Source organism: Chiloscyllium punctatum, chromosome 5, assembly GCF_047496795.1.
Source record: "Chiloscyllium punctatum isolate Juve2018m chromosome 5, sChiPun1.3, whole genome shotgun sequence".
Lineage (NCBI taxonomy): Eukaryota > Metazoa > Chordata > Chondrichthyes > Orectolobiformes > Hemiscylliidae > Chiloscyllium > Chiloscyllium punctatum.
This window is the reverse complement of record NC_092743.1, coordinates 49,111,047-49,136,389: the sequence shown is the minus strand read 5'-3', so window position 1 is coordinate 49,136,389 and position 25,343 is coordinate 49,111,047. Positions and strand designations below refer to the sequence as shown.

The 25,343-nt window shown below is 41.7% G+C and overlaps 1 protein-coding gene across 2 annotated transcripts in view; it reads right to left on the bottom strand.

Moving 5' to 3' along the window:
- The window catches only part of pip4p2 (phosphatidylinositol-4,5-bisphosphate 4-phosphatase 2), a 94,017-nt gene that overhangs the window by 48,257 nt on the left and 20,417 nt on the right, over window positions 1-25,343 (bottom strand). For both annotated transcript variants that reach the window (XM_072570268.1, XM_072570267.1), the window contains exons 2-3: window positions 14,721-14,869; window positions 2,463-2,569 (exon numbers count right to left, since the gene is read on the bottom strand). In XM_072570268.1, the coding sequence (XP_072426369.1) occupies window positions 2,463-2,569; window positions 14,721-14,869 (256 nt within the window). The remainder of the gene's footprint in view (window positions 1-2,462; window positions 2,570-14,720; window positions 14,870-25,343) is intronic.

The following is a 25,343-nucleotide window of genomic DNA, read 5'->3' as shown; positions in this document are numbered from 1 at the left end:
ACCTTCTGTGGAATACAGGCATCTCACTGCTAATATTGAAACGTTAGCAAAGAATATCTAAGGAGAAGGCCACTCAGCCTGTCAAGTTCAATATGATCACGAATAATCATCCACTTTACTACTTTTCTCCCCCACTCTATCCCCATAACCCTTGATGCCATTAGTATTTAGAAAATCTGTCAAAAGTCATCTTAAAAAGATGTCTTGTAAGGCAAAGTTAGATAGTCTAGGAGGAATGGATGCATAGATTATTTCTTAAATGATAAGAAATTAGTAAGTCTAGATATACAAATGGACCATACAGTTCTCACTAATAAATCATGAAGGCAAACCCACAGGTTACTAGTGGTATGTTAGCCTTTGTCAAAGGAGAAAGTGAGGATTGCAGATGCTAGAGATCAGAGTTGAAAAGCATAGCGCTGGAAAAACCAGCAGGTCAGGCAGCATCTGACGAACAGGAGAATCAACATTTCGGGCAGACTAGGCTCAAGTCTGCTGGAATTAGAAGAGCAAAAATGCCACTTAATAGAAAGAGGAGATCCTAAGGGACTTTGACAGAGTAGATGCAAACATAATGTTTCATCTTATGGAAGAATCTACTATTAGAGTCACTATTTAAAAATCAGGGACTGCCTATTTAAAACAGAGATTAGGCTTTTTGTTTCTTTGAGTGTGGAGTGTTTGAAACTGAAAAGGTTGGTGGAAACAGAATCCCTGAATATTTTAAAGACAGAGGTAGATAGATTTTTGCTAAGCCAGGAGGCTGAACAGTTATCCGAAATAGGCTGGAACGGGGATTGGAGATTGGAGATTACAGGCAGATCTGCCATGATCTCAGTAAATGATGGATGAAGCTCAAAGTGTTTAAAGGCCTACTCCTGCTACTAATTTGCATATTTGTAGGTTAGCAGCACACCATCCTGACTTAGAACTTTATTGCTGTTCCATCAGCATCACTGGGTCAAAAATCTTGGATCTCTCTTCCTAATAGCACTGAAAGCGTAGCCACATCAAATGGATCGCAGTGGTTCAGAAAGTTGGTTCAACACTTTCTCCAGTGCAATTTGCAAAGATGAACAATTGTTGGCCTTGTAGGCAATGCTTGCACACCATGAAAGAATAATTAAATAAAAGGTTAATTTCTGCTCAACACCTTTCCCCAGAATACATATGGGAAATTCCCCTGTCATTTCCAATTGCTTAATTAAAGTTCCACGAGTATTCAAGATTAATTAGCCAGTTGAAATACTTCTACTACCATAACTTCTAACAGCTCATTCTGGCAATGAGATTTTCTGTAAAGGACATTTTGAAATATGGTACTATTATACAAGTACAAGATAGTGAAACAATGGCCAGTTTAAAAGATCATAGACAGCTGCAAATGTCAGTAATCTCATGGGAGGATACCTGCATATTCCAATACCTACGCTGGAAGTATATTCTAATAGCTGCGCTGGAAGCATATTCTAATACCTGCGCTGGAAGCATATTCCAAAAGCTGCGCTGGGAGCATATTCTAATAGCTGCGCTGGGAGCATATTCTAATAGCTGCGCTGGGAGCATATTCTAATAGCTGCGCTGGGAGCATATTCTAATAGCTGCTAATTTCCTCAGCTATTCCCCATATCACATAAAGCGGCATGGTGGCTCAGTGGTTAGCACTGTTGCCTCACAGCGCCAGGCACCCTGGTCTGATTCCAGCCTTGGGCAACTATCTGTGTGGAGTCTGCACATTCTCCCTGTGTCTGCATTGGGGCGGCACGGTGGCACAGTGGCACAGTGGTTAGCACTGCTGCCTCACAGCACCAGAGACCCAGGTTCAATTCCCGCCTCAGGCGACTGACTGTGTGGAGTTTGCACATTCTCCCTGTGTCTGCGTGGGTTTCCTCCGGGTGCTCCGGTTTCCTCCCACAGTCCAAAGATGTGCAGGGCAGGTGAATTGGCCATGCTAAATTGCCCGTAATGTTAGGTAAGGGGTAGATGTAGGGGTATGGGTGGGTTGCACTTCGGCGGGGCGGTGTGGACTTGTTGGGCCGAAGGGCCTGTTTTCACACTGTAAGTAATCTAATCTAATCTAATCCTCTGGATGCTCCAGTTTCCTCCCACAATCCAAAGATGTGCAGGTTAGGTGCTAAATTGTCTATAGTGTTCAGGGCTGTGCAGGTTAGGTGCATTAGTCAGGGGTAAAATGTAGAGTAACAGGGTAGGGGAATGAGTCTGGGTGGGTTACTCTTCGGAGGATCGGTATGACTTGTTGGGCCGAAGGGTTGGTTTCCACACTGTAGGAATTCTATGATATTATGAACTTGACCAGAAAACCCCAGGGAGATACATAAATAGAAATGACAATAGCCTTTGGTCTAAGTCATAGGTTGTCAAAATGGGTTAATGAAGAGTACATAAAGCCCTAATGACAGAATTAAATTCCTGAAACTAAAATACAGCAAGTTCATACCAACCAGTTAGGCCTTGGACACCCAATGCGTCGTGATGTGTCCTTGCAAATAAGGAGACAATTGCAAGGACATCGTACGTACTTCTTTCCTGCTGGAGGATTTTTGATTGGCTGAAATAAAATATCATTTGATTACAAGACATATATTCCAAAACATTAACATTTCTGCTTTGCAGGTACCTTCCACAAATATCTTAAAATACAAATGATGCAAGTTACGAATTTTACAAGGCTGGTTTAGGTTCAAGTAATGCTGTACAAAATGTAAAATACATAATTCATCAGAATCCTGAAAAACACAGTAGTTATTCCTATGGAAATACTGGCAATCTAAACATTGTGTCGGTCATTTCCTTAGGAACACAGAAACTGTCTATCCATTACTTAGTTTGCGACCTAATTTGATTTTGGTTCCCTTTGTGTTGCACCCTTAAATAACTGGGTAATAGTCATCGAAACTAAAAATTTATAGTCAATCTAGCATCAAATACTTTGTGAAGAAGAGAGTCCCACATTTTTATCACACCATGTCCAAACATTTCATTCCTGGAAAGTCTGTTTTAAATAGACTGACTATGTCCTTTATTCCTTATCCTCCCAACTCACAAAAAAAGCCTCTAACTGTTCTCTTAACATCTTAAACTTTGATCAAACCATCCCAGAACTGCTAAATTCCAAGCATAATTTCCACTCCCTTTCTTTGTAATCCTCTTGCTATCAAGGCCAATTTTCAATAACTTTTTTTGTACTTTGCTGTACCTGTTCCTGGCATTTTAATGAAGTGAATACTTGGATCCCAAGTACTTAGGGTGGCACGGTGGCTCAGTGGTTAGCACTCAGCCTCACAGCACTAGGGACCTGGGTTTGATTCCAGCCTCAGGCAACTGTTTGTGTGGGTTTCCTCCTACATTCCAAAGATGTGCAGATCATGAAGATGAGCATTTTAGCATGGCCAATAGTGTTAAGTGCATTAGTCAGAGGGAAATGGGCCTGGATGAGTTACTCTTCGGAGGGTCGGTGTGAACTTGTTGGGCTGAAAGGCCCGTTTTCACACTGTAGGGAATCTAATCTACTTTTGAACCTCTTGTTTCTATTTAGGAAGTTCTTTGGTTTAGCTTTTGAATATGCAAAATCAATATTCTCATTTGTCTACAATGAAATCCATTTACCATAGTTTTGCGATCCACTTGACTTAGTGATATCTCTTTATATCTTTGTGCCTTCATAAACATTGCTTGCACACTGCCTTTGTGGCATTGACACATCCGTGGCTTTCTATTTCCTTGTGTCACTCATTAGTAAATGCACAGTGAAGGCCTCAGCAGACCTTAATACAACATCACAAGTGACATCCTGCTAACTGATGACTTAATGTGGCCAAATTATTCAAAAAATTTAAGAAATGGCTCAAACCAGCCAGGATTATAAAAGTGAACAACGTTTCCCTCCAAAATTCTGCCTCTCAAATGATTATGATATTTTACTCAATACTTTTCACTAAACATACAAAATGGTTTAATAATAACCGCTGACCAACTGAGAACTGCAATTGGACTACACTGTTGAGTGAGGCAAAGGAAAAAATAGCAGGAACACTGGCAATAATTTGAAATTCCTCCCGGCCACAGCAGAGGTACAGGTAACTGGAGGACAATCAATATGATACTGTCATTCAAGAAGGGAGAAAGAGATAAAGCTTAAAACTACAGGCCAGTCAGTCTAACTTTAACGGTTGGAAAACTAGTGGAAACAAGTCAAAGGGGCATAATTAATCTGCACTTGAACAGGCAGGAATTAATCAAGAACAATCAGCATGGTTTTGTTAAGGGAAGGTCATGTTTGAAAAATTCAGATTGGTCAAAGAGGTAACCAGGTATGTAGGTGAGGGTAACACATTTGATGAAGTCTACATGGAATTCAGCAGGACTTTTGATAAGATCTCACATGGGAGACTGATAGCGAAGGTAAGCACTCATAGGATCCAAGGAAATTTGATTAATTGGATCCAGAATTGGCCGAATGACAGGAAGCAGAGAGTGATTTTTGTGACTGGAAGCCTGCATCCAGTGGGGTTCCGCAGGAATCAGTGCTGGAACCCTTGCTATTTTTGGTATACTTAGTCTTTAGAAAATGGTTTAGACTTGAATGTAGGAGGTTTGATCAATAAATTAACAGATGATACAAAAATTAGTGGGATGGTAAACAGTGAGAAGATGGCATTTGATTAGAGGAGGATATAGGTGAGTTGATGACAGTGACAAATTATCAAACTTGATAAGTCAGAGTTGCAAAGTCGATATTCTCATATCTGTCCATGACAAAATCCATTTTCCTGGGTAGGCCAACAAGGCAAGGCAATATATGATGAATGGTAGGACCCTATAGTGTAGTGTTCAACACTGTACACAGTATTCCATCTGTGGCCTCACCAATGTTTTATCAAGTTGTAATAAGACTTCCTTTCTTCTATATTCTATCCTCCGGATGATGAAGGCAAGCGTCCTGTCTGTCTTCTTCACCACCCTGTCTACCTGTGTTGACACCTTCAGAGATCTATGGACTTGTACACCAAATTGGGTGTTTTGACCAACACAAACTCAGTAAGCCAAAAGGACCTTTCTCTGTGATGTAGACCACTATGACTGAGTAATTGCCAGAAGAAATAACTCTGCAAGATTTTTTTTTCTAAACAGATAGACAAGAACAGGTGATGGACACCTAAAAAAAGTCTATATTCTTGCATCTTAACTGTAGATTATGCTGATCGGTTAATTCTAATTACTTTCATGACTTAAAAAAGTACAATGCTGAGAAAATGTAACAATTTAGAAGATTAAATTTATTATTTCATACCATGCTAATGAAGTACATAAATCTATTGCGTTTCCAAGGCAGAGATTAAATACCCAGTAAATTGACTGTTTTCTACATCACAGACCAGGTCAAGAAACCAATAGAGAATTAATCCATGAATAAGCACAGTTTTGAGTAATTATTGGTGGAGAATTTTAAAGGAATAAGATGAATGCAACCTTGACTGCAAAAAGCACAGGAAAGCATGGAGTACAAACACAACACATACTGTACTTTTCAAAAGTCATAGAATGTGGGCATCACCAGCTGGAGCAGCTTTTACTGCTTCTACCTAATTGTCTTTGTGATGGTGCTGGAATACCTTTATGAACTGCTGCAATCCATGTGATGAAATTTCACCCACAGTACTGCAAGAGTTCCAGGATTTTGACCTAGCAAAGAAATGGCAATATACAGAGGAACCTCAATTTATCCTGCATTCAAATATCAGATTATCCGGCAAAATCGCAAGGTCCCAATGCTTGGCTAAACTATATTATTCAGCATTTGTTTGTCCAAAATTCGATTAACCAAATGAAATACTCCCCGCTTGAGTACTCCGGATAATCGAGTTTCCTTTGTATTTCCAAGTCAGGATGGTTCGTGGCTTGGAGGGGAACTTACAGGTCATAGTGTACCTGCTGCCTTTGCCCTAGATGGTACAAAAGTAGATTCAGATGGCGATTTGAGAAGCCATGGTGAATTATTACAGTGCCTCTTGTAAATACTGTCACTATGCATCAGTATGAAGAATTCGAATGTCAGAAGTAGTGGAGGTGGTGCCAGTCAAGCAGGATATTTGTCCTGATATGTGTAAAGTTTCTCAAGTATTGTCAGGGTCGCATTGACTCAGGCAAATGAAGAGTGCTCCCTTAAATACCTGACTTGTGCTTTGTTTGTACATGTAGGCAAGCTTTGGGGAGACAGAAGGAGAGTTCCTCACTGTCGAATTCCTGTCGTCTGACTGCTGTGTTTATTTGCTCATCCAATTCTGCATCTGGCCAATCTTCCTGATCAATAGTTTAAGTGTGGCAGATTCATTCAACAGCAAGATGCAATAGATTAGATTCTTTCATATTGAAGATGGGCATTGCTTGGTGTGAATGTTACTTGCCATTTTTCTGTCCCATTTGTCCAGATCTTCCAACATATGGGCATAATTGTTTCAGCATCTCCATCCCTTGGAAGTACAGAATTCCAAAGAGTCACCACACTGAGTGAAGAAATTCTTCCTCATATCAGTCTTAAATGGCCACCCTTATTCTGTAATTTTGTCCCCTGGTTTTAAACTCACATTGAGCATCTTAATTATAACCATCTGTCCTGCCCTGCAACAGCTCTCTAAGTTTCAAATAGATAAATTTTCACTGTTTGGAACGCTAGAGAATACGGACCGACCAGTTACTCATTCTTTCCTCATGAGACACTCTGCTATTACAGAAATTAGCTGAGTGAAACTCCGTTGCAGTTTCTCTAAGGCGAATATATGTTTCTTCAGATGAGGAGACCAAAACTGTAACAATACTAAAGGTGAAATCTCTGCTAGGATCTATTCAACTGCAGCAAGACATGCTTAATCCTGTACTCAAAACCCTTTAGAATAAAGGCCAACATACCATTTGCCTTCCTAATTTCTTGCAGCAGCTTTGTGATTGTTTTTAATGACTCACAAACAATGGCACGTAGCCCCTGTAGACAACAGAACTTCCCAAACTCTGTTACAACACGGGAACAGGTCCTTCAGCCCACAGTTTACTGGTACCAACTAAAACAATGAGAAGAATGCATTATCTTTAGCAAGGTACAGTTTATTCCATGAAATCAATCAGGTAAATGTTACATTACTAAGGTAAACATTGTTTTGAATGCTGCAGAGAGACCTGTGGATATTGGTCTTCGCTCCTTGAGGTCAGAACATGTTTTTACCTTATTGCTACTCAAGCCAATGTGACATCATTAGAATGGGAGGAGCTCAAATAAAAACAAAACAAAATACCACAGATACTGAAGATCTGAAATAAAAACAAAGTGCTAGAGAGACTCAGTAGATCTGTCAGCATCTGTGGAGAGAGAGAAGCAGAATTAACATTTTGCGACCGAAATAAATTTTCTTCAGAACTAGACAGTAATCGTGACTAGTTCTGCCCATGTTTAACCTGATACCATGAGACTTCATGGGGTCTGGAGTCAATGTTGCCAACAATTAACATTAACAGCTGTATACAGAGAAACGGCAATTTGCAAGGGAGAGGAGCGGCAAAGCCCGCCCCCAAATCCTACCATTTAACCAGTTTTCAGGGAATGAGGACAAACCTCAAATCCCACTTTCAGGCATTGCAGAAAAAGCAATAACAAATACATACAATACACTCCAGTTAGATAAGAAACAGAGCATAAAATATAGATCTCCCCCAGCAACCCAGCAAGCCTCCCATCCCTCCCACCTTCAGGCTACTTTAAGACAGCCCGCCCCTACGCCCCTTTCGGCTCAGTCTGTCCATGCCCCTTCTGGCTCTCGATCCAACCTGACACACATCTAAGACAGCCCGCCCCAGTATCTGTCCAGGGTGATACTGCTGAGAATGGCCTACCCGCCATCCAGCTTTCGGTCTGCCCCTACATACCAATCGGGTTTCACCCACCCCGATGCTCCATTTGGTCTGTGGACTGCTCGGACACATCATCTAGCTAGCTCTAGGACAGCCTGCCCCCTTCCCTGGGATGACAGCGCAGAGGGCAGCCCACAAGCCTTCCGGATCTTGGCCTGCCCCATGCACCTTCTGGCTCTCAGCCACTCCAACACACCTTCTGACCACTTCTAGGAAAGCCCATCCTGATTGTCGTCTTGAGAAGGGGCAGTGTTCAGAACAGCCTACCCACTTTTTTTTATTTCAAAAATATACTTTATTCATAGAATGATTTGATGGTCTGTACATTTGATCATGCCATACATATGTCCATATTTACAAACACAGATTCGACTTTATTCTTGTCCTTTACAATCCTGTGCATTTTTTCAATCTGAACAGCCTACCCACCCTCCAGCTCTCAGGGTGACAGCTTTCAGGATGACCTATGTGCCTCCCAGCTCAGGTGATTCCTGCCAAACCCTGGGACACACAAGACAGTGCAGGTGATAAACCTAACAAGCAACAAGACAGAGTCAATTATCAACAGAGTCACTTCTGGTACAGAGTTCATTAGCGTAAACAGTTCTCTTCAAAATGTAGAGTCCATTCCCAGAAACAGAATCCACTCCAGTATACAATTTGCATTGTCAGAAATGGAATCCACTCCAAACTGCAGAATCCATTTCCAAAAATAGAGAGCACAACCGAGGGCAGAGTCCACTCCTGAAGGCAGCAAATGCACACCCAACAGCGCTTGCACGCGCGCGCGCGCACGCGCACACACACACACACACACACACACAGTGTTCAATCTCCATAGAGGCCTGGCCCATCCATAAAGAACCAGCACTAAGCTCAGGAACGCAGTAAATGTGTAGTTAGCTCACAGGGGTTTGGTCCATTCCCAAACTCCAGGACACAGCAAATGCTCACTTCCCAGCATACACACAGGTGTTAAGTCTTTACAAAGGCCTAGTCCACCAACAAAGGGCCAGGCCTACCCACAGGAACAGATCATCTGGAAAGATGCTTTTTTTCAGTGGCTCAGACCAAACACCAAAAAAGTGAAAACACATTCAAGAACAAAGAAAACAAAAATCAAGGGCTAAGCCTTGCCACAAAATCAAAATTGTCCTTTTCTCAAAGTAAAAGAGAAAAGAGTAACATACAGGCTGTAACCAGCCAGTGAAATAACAGCTCCCTAATGAGGGCTGAATTACACCTGAAACACACTGATTGATTTCTAAACTGCCTGATATACACAATCCTCAAAAAGAAATACCTGTTAATTAAACAGTACAAACTACAGTTGACAATAAACAGAAAGCAGCAATTTGCAAAAAAAAAACACAACATTTAGGGGAACAGGCAGTAAAGCCAAACCCCAAACCCTGCTGTTCAACTAGTGTGGCAGTGGCACTGCTGCCTCACAGCGCTAGAGACCCGGATTCAATTCCCGCCTCAGGCGACTGACTGTGTGGAGTTTGCACGTTCTCCCCGTGTCTGGGTGGGTTTCCTCCGGGTGCTCCGGTTTCCTCCCACAGTCCAAAGATGTGCAGGTCAGGTGAATTGGCCATGCTAAATTGCCCGTTGTGTTAGGTAAGGAGTAAATGTAGGGGTATGGGTGGGTTGCGCTTCGGCGGGGCGGTGTGGACTTGTTGGGCCGAAGGGCCTGTTTCCACACTGTAAGTAATCTAATCTGTAAGTAATCTAGTTTTCAGGGAGATGAGGACAAATCTCAAATCCCACTTTCATACATCACAAAGATAACCGTAACAAACACAGGCAAGACAATGCAATCAAATCAGAAACAATGTATAGAACACAGACCCAATATAGTTATAAAAAAGACACCTGACACCCATCTGTACCAGACGGTCTTTGGCTAGCCTTCCTGCAGGACAGTTTCGACCTTCCGGTCTCTGGCCGCTCTGCATACTGACTGACCCTCTCCAGGCGTGCTCCAGGTTGGTCATCGACCACACAACTCCCAGTCGCCCTGCGTACTGACTGGACCACCCTAGGGCACTTTCATACGAGCTGGTTGCTGGCTTTTCAGTCTCCAGCCGCCCTACGTACTGACTGACCCTCCTCATCCCACTCTCCTGTGACGGACAATGGCTCCGGGCTCCTGGTCACCCCACATACTTAGCAAACCACCCCGACGTACTTTCCTACAGTCGGGCTGGTAGCCTTCCAGCACCCAGCCACCCTGCATACTGATTGACCTTTTCTTCTGGCCAGCATTCCTATGGACCGATCAGCCTCCTTACATACTGACTGCTCTTTCCCTGTTCGGCTTTCCTACTGGCTGCCATTGGCCACCTGACGTAGCCTCCCTCCATTTTGCACTGACTGGCCAACCCTATACCGGCTTTCCTGCGAGGCCAGTACCTGTTGCCTGGGCCAACATGCCCCATGTACTGACAGGCTCCTCCCGGCCCGCTTTCCTCCAGGCTAGTCATCAACCCTCTGGCTCCCAGCCAGCCAGTGTACTGGCTGCCCCTCCCTTGACCAGCTTTCCTATAAGCACGCTGTTGGTTGCCTAGCCCCCAGCCACCCTGCATACTAACAGACCCCTGCCCATGTGCCCCAAGGCCAATCATTGACCTTCCGGCCACCCCACATACTGACCAGCCCATTCTGGCCCATACTCAAACAATTAATTACAAAACCCACATACAGTAACAGAATTCACAAAATCCTCAATACAGTTTCCAGGACAAAGACATGGTCCATGCCCGAAAGCAGAGTCCATGCCCAAACGCCAGGATGTAGCAAATGCTCACATGCCAGCATACATACAGGTGTCCAGTCTCCATATAGGCTTGGCCCTTTTAGAGAGAACCAGGCTCACTCTCAGGAACACAGTACATTGTAAAGCTTCAGTTAACTCACAGCAGTTTGCTCCAGTCCTGAAGGCAGAGTCCACACCAAACACACAGGTGTTCAGTTTTCAGAGGGCTGGTCTATCCAAAGGACCAGGCACACTCACAGGAACACAGTACATTGGAAAGGTGCAGTTAACTCACAGGTGTTTGGTCCACTCCACAATGCAGCAATTGCTTACCCCCAAGTACACACACAGGTGTTCAGTCTTTACAGAGGCCTAGTCACCCACAAAAGGCCAGGCCTACTCGTACAGGGCCAGCTCATTTGGAAAGATGTATTTTCTCACAAGGGCTCAGTCCAAACATCAAAAAAGTGTAAACACATTCAAAAAAAAAGAAAAGGGCTGAGCCTTGCCACTAAATCAGCAAAGGGGTAAAAACAATGATTGCAGATGCTGGAAACCAGATTCTGGATTAGTGGTGCTGGAAGAGCACAGCAGTTCAGGCAGCATCCAAGTAGCTTCGAAATCAACATTTCGGGCAAAAGCCCTTCATCAGGAATAAAGGCAGTGAGCCTGAAGCGTGGAGAGATAAGCTAGAGGAGGGTGGGGGTGGGGGTGGGGAGAAAGTAGCATAGAGTACAATGGGTGAGTGGGGGAGGGGATGAAGGTGATAGGTCAAGGAGGAGAGGGTGGAGTGGATAGGTGGAAAAGAAGATAGGCAGGTAGGACAAGTGCTACTTGGATGCTGCCTGAACTGCTGTGCTCTTCCAGCACCACTAATCCAGAAACTAAATCAGCATAGTCCTCTTCTCAAAGTAAAAAAGAAATCAGTAACACACAGGCTGTAACCAGTCAGTGAAACAACAGTTCCCTAATGAAAAACGAGTTACACCTGAAACACTGACTGGGTAGATTAGACAGTTTCGAAATCAGTCCTCACTAAAAAAGGAATACCAGTTAACAAACTGGCTACAGAATTCAGCCAGTTCAGGAATCAGATATCCCCCAAAAAAAAGCAGAAACCAACTGCGGCAAGAATACACTGACTGTGGCCCAGCGAGCATACAGTCAGTATCCTAAACTGAAGAGACTCTAGATCTCCTGGTAATATTTTTTATTATTTTATTAAACAATACAGTTTACAAAACAGTTAATATTAACAGCTATATACAAAGAAACAGCAATTTTACAATGGATTAAAGCAGCAAATCCAGGCCCCAAATCCGACCATTGAACCAGTTTTCGGGGAAATGAGGACGTATCTCAAATCCCAGTTTCAGTCATCGCAAAACAGTAACAATGATAATACATATAACAGTCCAATTACATCAAAAACAATGCATAAAATACAGACCTTACCAAAAACCCACCTGTCCCTTCAAACTTCTGGCCACTAAGGCAGCCTTCCTCTATGTTCCGTCCAGCTCACACAAGACAGCATAGGTGATAAACCCAACAAGCAACAAGACAGAGTCAATTACCAACAAACAGCAACCTTTCTGGTATACAGAGACCATAACCATAAACAGTTCTCTTCCAAATGTAGAGTCCATTTCCACTCCAATATACAAAGTGCATTGTCAGAAATAGAGTCCACTCCAAACTGCAGAGTCCATTGCTAAAAACAGAGTCCACAACTGAGGGCAGAGTCCATTCCTGAAGGCAGCAAATGCACACCCCACAGCACACAGGTGTTCAGTCTACATAGGGACCTGGCCCATGCATAGAGAACCAGGCCCAATCACAGGAACACTATATTGTAAAGGTGCATTTAACTCCCAGGGATTTGGTCCACTCCCGAAGGCAAGGTCTACTCACAAACCCCAAATAACATCATTAAATCTTTTACATTAATTTAAGGGTTGACTGTGCATCAGTTTAACATCTATTTCAATGTGTAGTGTAGCGTTCTTTCAGTACTCAATAGTGTTAATTTTGGTGATCTTCTTATCCAGCAGTGAGAATGTGAATACTGCAACTGACAACTTGGAAATATTCTCGGAGCTTTGATCCGCTAACATGGGATTTCCATTGTCCTTGTATTTTAAGTGGTTCCCGTTCAATAGTAATTTTAGGGTTTACCCTCTTGTTCTGCACATCCTCTTCAGATGCAATGGTTTCTGTTTATTTCCACTAACAAATATTGTAATTACCCTGTACATCCGAATCTTCTTCACTCAACAGAATGGAAGACTTGTCTGTGCAGCCTGTGATCAATTTTTCACCTTAAACACACCTGTACTGATGTACTTTTAAACAAAAATCTGTATTGCACCCACTCCAAAATAACCATATCCTGTCTGAGATGCCTTGCCTAGAAATTGAAAGCAGTACATCAGATACTGGTCAACCAATATATTAGGTCCTTACAATTTCTACTCTTCCTGTATTCCAATCCACCAGAAATAAAGAACAGCAGTTCATTAGCAACTTCACATTTTTTGTACCAGTCTCCTATATCTGTACATGGCCCTTTAAATCTCTCCATTCTTTCACAGTTTCCAACATTCTCTAGGTTAGAAAAAATACTCAGACACATCTTTATTACACCCAAAGTAATTTGTAACTTCCTGTTCCTACCTACATTACTTGGTTGACCACCAAAATGAAAGCCATGAACCAACTTGAACAAACAATTCTCTATTTCTTCATGAAATGGCTAACTTCAATATTACTCCTTAAAAAGAATCAGTCAGGCCCAAAAGTAAATTGAAGAAAGTAATGATAAAGAGGGAAAGAGGCTGTGTATATTCGCATGTGTTTTTATCCAAACCACATAGTTACAAATTGAATTTAAGTTGTACCTAACTAATAACCGCAGATGAAAATATTGCTCCATAAACAGTATTTTCTTAATTGTGTCAATGTGGTAAAATGATCACAAATCAAAAGAAATTGAATAATTAGTATATTTATCTTAACTTCAAAAAGCTTGCTGGTGTACATAATCTTACAAGGACACTAGATGTGCGTTACTAGTTACTCTCAGATTCAGCTGTCAAATTTTATAAGAGTTCAAACAAAATGGGAACTGATAGACAAGAGAAAACGTTTGTGTTGACAGATGGTACTTTGATTCATCCATGCAATTCTTTGCCATTTCGGAACTCTCACATTCCAAACTGAAATCATGTCTTTGCTTGAAAGCAACGCAAAAAAACAAACAGCAAATAAAACTTCTCAATGGTTCAAAGTAAACTGGGTGTTCGGCTGTATCCACCTTGTATCCAGAACATCTCTTTTCTAAAGGGAGAGCTGACATGCAGAAATAAACTGTGGGTTCATTTCAGTATGAATCCTAAGGAATTGCAGCAACAATTCTTTTGTACAATAAAACGCTGTAACCTTGAATCATGATTTGTAGTCATGGGATCCAAACAAAGGAAATGATGAATTGATTGGATTATGGGCATTAAAGTTTATTTTATATACTTAATGACAGGCCATTAGAAAATCAATGGGAATACCTGGACACAGAGAATTTGAGCAGAAAGTATGTTGCTGGAAAAGCGCAGCAGGTCAGGCAGCATCCAAGGAGCAGGAGAATTGACGTTTCGGGCATGAGGCCCTCTTCAGCCCTTCGGGCTCATGCCCGAAACGTCGATTCTCCTGCTCCTTGGATGCTGCCTGACCTGCTGCGCTTTTCCAGTAACACATTTTCAGCTCTGATCTCCAGCATCTGCAGTCCTCACTTTCTCCGACAGAGAATTCGAGTGTAGAATTGTACAGCATCACTTCAACACCAATTTACTCAATATTGCTAAAACAAGAATATTAATCTTAATATTTTTCACAGAAAACAAAACATTTTTGAATGTGCAAATGTAAATTATGATCAGTACCTTTACAAAAGATAAATGAAGAACTATACATATACAAGGGAAGCTACTCTTTATTATGTGGTACCTGTGAGTCATTGATTTATATAATATTTACATATTCTTACCGTGGCTTCATTACAAATGGTACATTTAACAACGTGCTGGTGGAGCTTGCCCTCCAAGTTAATCAGGGATTGGCACACACGACAGTTTATTACTGGCACTCCTCCAACGTCAGGACTAGCCACTGGGCTGTAAGGAGGTGGGAGTTCTCCTGTGAAGAAAACCACCAACCACAAAATTTTATGAAGCTTCAAAATAAATATCATTTAACACAACAGTTACAGGTTCACACAGTGGATCAGTGGATGAATGCTAATTAAATTGTGCACCAGGTTAAAAAAAAGTACAATGTTTGATCCCCTAGGCTGATCAAAATGTTGGGATAACAGCGTCGCAGTACATTCTTGTACATTCTTGAGCTAAGGAGAGAAATTTATGCTCCTCATCATGTCAACTTATCCATTTCTCAAAGTGTGTTTATGGATGCTGTTAAGAACAATAACAGACTTAGGTCAGCACCTTCATTCTCCATGGTATAGGCAGTCTGCCAGTGCTCTTCCTATCTGATTATTATCCCATTAGGAGACTTTGGAAATTATGCAAAATCATTTCTGTGAAGAACTTTTTTTGTTGGACCAGCAAAGAGACATATAAACGTTCTGATAAATTAGCAGCTATTCATTCCCCCAGACTGACCTTTAACCACTCCTGTATCTGTCCAACTGTTTCATAGAATTCCTACAGTGTGGAAACAGGCCCTTTGGCTCAACAAGCCCATACCAACCCTCCGAAGAGTAATCCACCCAGACCCATTCCTCTACATTTACCCCAGACTAATGCACCTCACCTACACATCCCTGAACACTTTGGGCAATTTAGCATGGCCAAATCACCTGACCTGCACATTTCGGATTGTGGGAGGAAACCAGCCATCTGGAGGAAACCCAAGCAGACATGGGGAGAATGTGCAAACTCCACACAGACAATTGCCCGAGGCTGGAGTTGAACCCAGGTACCTGGCACTGTGAGGCAACAGTGCTAACCACTGAGCCACCATGCCGTTCTCTCTCTCTTTGGGTTCTATCTCCACCTATCATTTACTCTCCCCTCAACCCCATCTTCTGTATAAAACCCACCCTTTTCCAAGCTACGTTCGGTTGTGATGAAGGATCACTGGACACAAAACATTAACTCTGCTTTCCCTCCACTGGTGCTGCCTAATCTGCTGAGATTTTCCAGCAATTTCTGTTTTTGTTTCAAACTTTATGACTTACTTTGTAATAATTCAGCAGGATCCATATTGTTAAGATTGAAATATTGTTAGATTGCAGCAAAGCTATCAGAAGAGAAACATTGTGCTCACCAAAATTTGAGGAGACTATGATAGAAGACAGTACTTTCCCAGGAGCAGTTGCTTATATGTCCTCAATTTTGCTAAGAAGATACCCAAAAGTTTGATTCAACAATATCAGCACTTACTGATAATCAACTTCTTGCAATGTCACATAGGGGACATTGGGAGGATGAACCTTGCCACAGGAAGAACTGTGTCAGATAGTATAATGAAAGCATTTATATGCAGAAGGTCGAAAGATTGCACAGAGATGGGGGCCCAAACAGAAGGAAAAAAATCCAGTGGAACAAAACAGTGCCAGAAACTCAAAACCAGGTTCTCAACAGAAGGGTAAACTCTTAAGGATATCAGTAATTAAAGAATCAGCACAGTGGCACAGTGGTTAGCACTGCTGCCTCACAGCGCCAGAGACCCGGGTTCAATTCCCGCCTCAGGCGACTAATTGTGTGGAGTTTGCACATCCTCCCAGTGTCTGCGCGGGTTTCCTCCGGGTGCTCCGGTTTCCTCCCACAGTCCAAAGATGTGCAGGTCAGGTGAATTGGCCATGCTAAGTTGCCCGATGTGTTAGGTAAGGGGTAAATGTAGGGGTATGGGTGGGCTGCATTTCAGCGGGTCGGTGTGGACTTGTTGGGCCGAAGGGCCTGTTTCCACACTGTAAGTAATCTGATCTAAAAAAAACCGCAGGAAATTGAAATTATAATGAAAAACTTATAGCAGGTAGAAATCTCTAGCCCAATGTGATATACCTTGGTATAGCTCTTCCTTCCTGTCCTATGTCATGTTTACTTTGAGACTAGGAAACCTGGAATTTTTATGCATGCTCCCAGAGGGGTTCTACCCTCTAGCCTTCATTGGCCCTGTAACTTATCAGTAAACAATTCACAATGCAATGCGGAAAAACTTTGCAATTAACAGTGATACAGCATAACTGGTTTGCTGACTTTTTCGGGTTGAACCCAAGGATACTCAGGAACAAGGTAATTCTAACGAGATGACTTAACAGTTTAATTTAATTTGTATTTGATAACATCTTGCCAAATGGGTTTCAGTTAAGAACCTGAAGACTACTTCTGTCAAGTGTGCTGCTTTCATACACACAAACTATAAAATTCCACTAACATGCACGGAAAGTCCTTTCAGTACATAGCCAAACCAGGATGGACTACCCCAGATAACTTCTTTCACAAACAGAGTTGTTAACATAAAGAAAGAAGAGACAAAGCGAGGTGATAAAAAGGGTGTCTTGTAAGTGGTTGATTTCCCTGCAGAACAAAGGAGGCTTTGAAGGAGGTTATACTATTTATTCAAAGTAAGGTTTAGGAATGCATTTCAAGTTAATCAGTATACCAATTTAACTGCCTTCTAAACAGACCAGGTTGTCAGGAGATTCTTACAAGATTGACATTGGTTCTGATGACATGCAAAACAAAAAGTTTGTGAATGCCATCTGAACTCTCACTTTCTTCTTGGTCTTTATTCTGCAAAGTATATTTATAACACCTTCCTTTCTTTATTTTGTTAAAACTGGTGATTAACAATTTAATGTGTCAAGTGATGGTTACAATAATTCAGTTAAAAGCTAGACAATAGTGTATGAAGGTAATTAAGGGTTACAGCCAAAATCAGCACTCCACATCTGATCACAGGACTGCTATTCACAGTACAGGAAGTACAGCTAAATATTAGATTGATAATCTGCAAAATATATGCCCAAATACCTTCAGAGTTAGATCAGAATTACAAGACTTTTCCTCTCAAAGTGTAATGATCAATGTAAGTTGAGAAAACTCGGGTGCTCTATTTTCTTTTGTATAATGTTAGCATCACCAGAAAGGCCACAGCTGCTTGTGCTGAATTGCCCTCAAGAAGGTGGTAGTGAGCTACTTTCATGAACTATGTTAAAAAATCACACAACACAGGTTCTCGTCCAACAGGTTTACTTGGAAGCCCTAGCTTTATGAGACCTGCTCCTTCATGAACCACTTTCTGGTCCAAATTCTGAAGGAAGATCCACAAGGCCATTAGCGAGGGAGTTCCAGGATTTTGATGTAGTAACAGCAAAGAAATTTAAGAACATCAGATCACACACAGTCCTTCCAGCCTGCTCCATCATTCGATGAAATCATGGCTGATCATCTACTTCAGCACCATTTCCTGCGCTCTGTATTTCTTGATATTTTGAGTATTTTGAAATCTTGAACATATTCAATGATTGAAGCTTACTTATAGAGAGACCTCTGAGGCAGAGAACTGCAAAGATTCATCCTTTACATTGAAAAACATTTTTCTTCATCTCAGTTCAAAAGGGCCTCTTATTCTAAAACAGTGTCCCTTGGTTACCCTGTTCTGAAGGAGGGTCACTGGGCCTGCAACTTTAACTCTGCTTTCAATCCACACATGCTACCAGATATGTTGAGTTTCTCTAGCAATTTCCATTTTTGTTTCAGATTTCCAGCATCCACAGTTCTTGATTTTATTTCATGGCTTTAGCCTAGCTAACAAGAGAAAATATCCTTCCTGCTTGTACTCAGTCAATCCCTGCAAGAATGTTGTACATTTGAATGAGGTCACTCATTCTTCTAAACTTCACAGAATATAGGCAGAGTCCAGTTAAACTTTCCTCATTTGACAATCTCTCCATTCAGGAATTAGCTTGGCAACTCTTTGCTGCACTGTCTCTATAGCAAGTATATTTTTCCTTAGCTAAGGAGACCTAAGCTACCCACAGTACTCCAAGTGTGGTCTCACAAAAGTTCAGTGTAATTACAAAGGTAACCCCACTTATATGGAAGAAGAGAAAGAGAAAGTGGGGAATTAAAGATCCATAAACATAACATCAGTAGTAAAAAATATGGTACAAACTATACTAAAACAAGGTGATAACAGCACACTTAATGACAGAACTAAGCATCATACAACCTCCTTCAGTTCCAAAGTTATCTTTGGATTTGAAATATTAACTTGATTTCTGTCCTTACAAGTGCTGCCTGACCTCCTGAGTTCCTTCTTTTTTGTGTTTTTATTTGGGCAGAATCAGATATAAATATTTGACAAACCTGGAGGATATAACGAGCAAAATAGATAAAGGGGAACGTGTAGTATATTTAGACAACACACAATAAGTTTAAAGAAGTCAGTGAACAAAATTAGAGCATATCGAGTTTTGGGGCTAGGGGGCAGGGAATAATAGATTAGAAGCAAGCTAAACTGGTAACAAGAATAAGGAAAGCTCTGAGGTAGATGAGAGACAGGAGAAAAAAAGGGATGAGCTTAGAATGCTTAAAAAGAGGAATTATGTCAAAAAGACAAAGTTAGGGGCACTTTATCCAAATGGTCCCAGCACTCTCAATAAAATGAATGATCTAAAGTCACCAGTAGAATTAAATGGTTATGATATAATTGCCTTTACAGAAACATAGCAGCATGGCAACCAGGTCTGCAGAGTAAATATTCAACATATAGGAAGGACAGATAAGGAGGTGGAATTGCACTAATCTTCAGGGATCGGATCAGTGCATAACTAAGGGAGGGTCTCAGATTGGAACAATATGTAGAATTTGTTTAGGTGGAGCTCAGAAACAGCAAGGGACAGCAGGCATTGGATGGAGTTATGTCTAGAGTGGTAGAGTGGGCATTGTATACATCAAGAGAGGAGAGAAACATATAGCATGTGTAACACAGTTATCATGAGGACTTCAAAATGTACAGGGACTGGGGAAACTAAAGCTGTGGTGGACAAGTTTCAGGAGTGTCTGAGGGATGGTTTTCTTCAGCCGGATGATGTTGAGCTGAATAGGGGATAGGCTATTTTAAATCCAGTATCAGAGATGAAAAGAAGATTATGAATAAAATTGTAAAAGAATCTTTAGGGATGAGTGACCACAATATGCTAAAGCATTACGTTATGTTTGAAAGCGACATAGCTCAATCTAAAGCAGGGCTGTTAAATTTGAATGAGGGAAATTGTGAAGGTATGCGGCATAAATTGGCTAAACTGGATTAGGAAAATACATTAAAAGACATGATTGTATACAGGCAATGGACAGTCTTTAAATTAGGATTATTTCATGGCCTCCAGCAACTAAACATTTCTTCAAGGTTCAAAATGGCAAAAGAATGCAATTTCCCAAAAAGCAAAAATGGACTGTAGAACTTTTACAGTTACCTAAAAAGGAAATGTTTGGCTAAGACAAATGCCAGTCCATTAAAATCTCAGTTAGGAGAATTTACAATTGGAAAATAGACAAATGGCAGAGAAGCTAAATTATTATTTTATCTGTTTTCACAGAGGAAATGTGAGAAATCTCCCACAATTAGAGATCTAAGTGAATAGACAGAATGACGAGTTGAAGGAAAGCAGAAGAAGGAGGCTGTACTAGAGAAATTAATGGAGCTAAAAGTTGACAAGTCCCCAGGATCTACTACTCTACATCCCAGGGCTTTGAAGGAACTGGCTATAGAGATCATCGATGCATTGGTAATTGCCTACCGAAATTCCTCAATTCTGGAACAATTACTGCAAATTAGAAGCTTACAATTGTCACCCTACTATTTAATAAAAGAGCAAGGGAAAAGAAAAGGGATGTGCAGACCCATCAGTAGTAGGGAAAGTGCTGAAAGCAATCCGAAAGGATATCATAAATAGACTTCGATAAAAATGATCTGATTTGGTGTACACAGCATGGATTGGCACATGGAAAATTGTCCTTGAAAATCTTGCTGGGCGTTGTTTTTTTGAGAATGTTACTAATAACTTTGATGAAGTAAATGTTATGGATGGAGTACTTTTGGATTTTCAGAAGGATTTTGACAAGTTCCTCACAGGAGGCTGTTTAGAAAAAACCTAAAGCATATGAGATAGAAAACAGTGTACTGGTTGGGATTAATGATTGCGAACAGACAGAAAACAGTATGAATCTATGGGTCACTCTTACATTGAGAGGCTGTGACGAGGGGGACACCGCAACAATCAATCCTTGGAACCAAGCTGTTCACACTATATACAATGATTCTAAATTTGGGGGGGGGGGGGGGGTGGTGGTCTAAAGAGGGTAATGTAATATTTCCAAAATTGTAAATGATACAAAACTAAGCAGCAAATGTGAATGCTGAGGAAGGTACAAAATATTTTGAGACAGCCATGAACAGACTTCATGAATGGACAAGAACATAAGAGATAAAATAAAATGTGGAAAAATGTGAGATTATCCATTTTGATAGTTAAAACAGATTTGCAGAATATTTCTTAAATGGAGAGAAATTGGAAAGTGTAGATGTACAAAAGGACGTCAATGTCCTTGTCAATGAGCACATGGGTTCAGGAGCTATGAGGAAGACTAACGGAATGTTAGCCTTTATTGCTTGAGGAAGAGAGTGCGAGAGTGGTGAAGTCTTGCTTCAATGTACAGGAGCTATAGGAATTGGACCTATAGTTTTGGCCTCCTTATCCGAGGAAGGATATTATCGCCATAAAGGGACTGAAACCAAGGTTCACCAGACATGTTCCCAGGATGGGAGGCTTACCTTATGAAGAGGTTGGACAAACTAAGCATGTGTTGTCTGAAGTTTAGAATGATGAGAGGTGAAATTTACTAAAATCCCTCAGAATTTGCTATGTTTCAAGAAGATCATCTCTGATTCTTTGAAATTCCAGCAGATGCAGACCCAATCTGGTCAACCCTTCTTTCTAAGGTTTAGATTAGATTAGATTAGATTAGATTACTTACAGTGTGGAAACAGGCCCTTCGGCCCAACAAGTCCACACCGCCCCGCCGAAGCGTACCCACCCATACCCCTACATCTACATCTACATCTACCCCTTACCTAACACTACGGGCAATTTAGCTTGGCCAATTCACCTAACCTGCACATCTTTGGACTGTGGGAGGAAACCGGAGCACCCGGAGGAAACCCACGCAGACACGGGGAGAACGTGCAAACTCCACACAGTCAGTCGCCTGAGGCGGGAATTGAACCCGGGTCTCCGGCGCTGTGAGGCAGCAGTGCTAACCACTGTGCCACCATGCCGCCCATATACTCTTCAAGCCAAGAGTAAGTTGTGAGAGCCTCCTCTGAACTGCTCCTAATACAATTATATCCTTGCTTCAGGAAACCAAAGTTGTACACTGTAAACCAGATACAGTCTCACCAACACCCTGCACAAGTCAAGCAAAATGTCTGAACGCTTATACTCCTTTCCCCTTGCAATAATGCCAATGTTCCATCTAGTTTCCTAACCACTTGCTGTACCAGTGGAGTTATTTTATGTTCTGCAGTCTTCCCCCATTAAATTGTATATTGCTTTCCTATTTTTTTGCCAAAGTGGAAAAGTTCACATTTTCTCACATCACATTCCGTCTGTCAAATATTTCCTCATTCACTTCACCTATCTGTATCCTTTTGTACCCACTTTATCTCTCTTGGCGTCATTGGCAAAATTTGCTTTCATTCATTCAGATCCTTCAACTAAGTCATTCATATTGGTCAGGTAAGTCCAAGAGGTGGGCCACAGGCCAGCATTTGGGTTGGCAAAGAGTCCTGATGTTTCAAAGATTTCTATCTCGCAGTTACAATCATCTTCTTCATGTCAAGTTGGATTTTAGTCACTGTAAGGCCTTTCCTTAGCCAGCACTGGCCTCGGAGGCATTCTTAATAAACTATGTTTCTCATTTTAACTTGAGCTCATGGTCAGATCTAAGTTGTGGCCAACACCTTAAACCTAGGGCAGAATAGATCAGTGTTACCTGAACGGCCAACCAAAGATAATTGGTGATCGTTTCTCAGCACAATTTAGAATCATACAGTCAAAGATGTACAGCATGTCCAACTCAGCACGTCACTCCATGCCGAACAGATATCCCCATCCTAATCTAGTACCATTTGCCAACACTTGGCCCACATCCATCCAAACCCTTCCTATTCATATACCCATCCAGACACCTTTTAAATGTTGTAAACGTACCAGCCTCCACCACATCCTCTGGAAACTCATTCCCCACACGCACCATCCTCTGCGTGAAAACATTGCCCCCTAGGTCTCTTTTATATCTTTCCTCTCTCACCCTAAACCTATGCTCTCTAGATCTGGACTCTTCCCCCCCCCCCCCCCACCCAGGGAGAAAAGTCTTTGTCTACTGACCCTATCCATGCCCTACATGATTTTGTAAACCTCTATAAGGTCACTCCTCAGCCTACGACGCTCCAGGGAAAACAGCCCCAGCCTAGTCAGCCTCTCCCTTTAGCTCAAATCCTCCAACCCTGGCAAAATCCTTGTAAATCCTTTCTGAACCCTTTCAAGTTTCACAATATCCTTCCGAACTGCAAGCAATATTCCATAAGCGGCCTAACCAATGTCTTGTACAGCCACAACACAACCTCCCAACTCCTGTACTCAATACTCTGACCAATAAAGGAAAGCATACCAAATGCCTTCTTCACTATCCTACCTACCTGCGACTCTACTTTCAAGGAGCTATGAACCTTCACTCCAAGGTATCTTTGTTGATCAACAGTCCCTAGGATCTTACCATTAAATGTATAAGTTCTGCTGAGATTTGCTTTCCCAAAATGTAGCGCCTCGCATTTATTTAAATTAAACTCCATCTGCTACTCCTCAGCCCATTGGTCCATCTGAACAAGATCCCATTGTAATCTGAGGTAACCTTCTTCGCTGTCCACTACACCTCCAATTTTGGTGTCACCTGTAAACTTACTAACGAGGTCTCCTACGTTCACATCCAAATCATTTAGATAAATGACAAAAAGTAGTGAACCCAGCACTGATCCTTGTGGCACTCCACTGGTCACAGACCTTCAGTCTGAAAAAGAACCCTCCACCACCCTCTGTCTTCTAACTTTGAGCCAGTTCTGTTTTCAAATGGCTAATTCTCCCTTTATTCCATGAGCTCTTACCTTGCTAACCAGTGTCCCATGGGGAACCTTATCGAACACCTTACTGAAATCCATACAGGTCATGTCCACTGCTCTGCCTTCATTAATCTTCTTTGTTACTACTTCTAAAAACTCAATTAAGTTCGTGAGACATGATTTCCCACGCACAAAACCAATATTGACTATCCCTAATCTGTCCTTGCCTTTCCAAATATGTGTAAACCCTGTCCCTCAGGATTCCTTCCAACAGATTGTCCACCACTGACATCAGGCTCAACCCTCTATAATTCCCTGACTTTCCCTTACCATCTTTCTTAAGCAGTGGCACCATGTTAGCCAAACTCCAGACTTCCAGCGCCTCACCTGTGACAATCGTTGATACATATATCTCAGCAAGGGCCCCAGCAATCACTTCCCTAGCTTCCCATGGAGTTCTCTGGTACACCTGATCAGTTCCTGGGGAGTTGTCGACTTTTAGCGTTTCAAGACATCCAGCACTTCCTCCTCTGTAATATTTTTCAAGATGTTACCATCTATTTCCCTACACTCTATATCGTCAATGTCTTTCTTCACAGTAATCACTGATGCAAAATACTCGTTTAGTATCTCCCCCATTTTCTGCAGCTCCACACAAAGGCCACCTTGCTGATCTTTGAGGGGCCTTATTCTCTCCTTAGTTACCCTTTTGTCCTTAAATGTGATGATAAAACCCCTTTGGATTCTCCTTAATTCTATTTGCCAAAGCTATGTCCCCTTTTTGCCCTCCTGATTTTCCTCTTAATTATACTCCTACTTCCTTTATACTCTAAGGATTCACTCAATCTGTCCTGTCTATACCTTACATATGCTTCCTTCTTTTTCTTAACCAAACCCTGAATTTCTCCCGTCATCCAGCATTCCTTATACCTACCAGCCTTTCCTTTCACCTGAACAGGAATTTACTGTCTCTGTACTCTCGTTATCTAATTTCTGAAGGCTTCCCATTTTCCAGTCATCCCTTTACCTGTGAACATCTGCCCTCAATCAGCTTTTGAAAATTTTTGCCCAATATCGTCAAAATTAGCTTTCCTCCAATTTAGAACCTCAACTGTTAGATCTGGTCTATCCTTTTCCATCACTATTTTAAAACTAACAGAATTATGGTCGCTGGCCCCAAAGTGCTCCCCCACTGACACCTCAGTCCCTTACCCTACCTTATTTCCCAAGAGTAGGTCAGGTTTTGCACTTTCTCTAGTTGGTGCATCCACATACCGAACTAGAAAATTTTCTTGTACACTTTTAAATTCCTCTCCATCTAAACCCTTAACATCATGGCTGTCCCAGCCTATGCTTCGAAAGTTAAAATCCCCTACCATAACCACCCCATTATTCTTACAGATAACTGAAGTCTCCTTCAAATTTGTATCTCAATTTCCCACTGACTGTTAGGGGTCTTTAATAC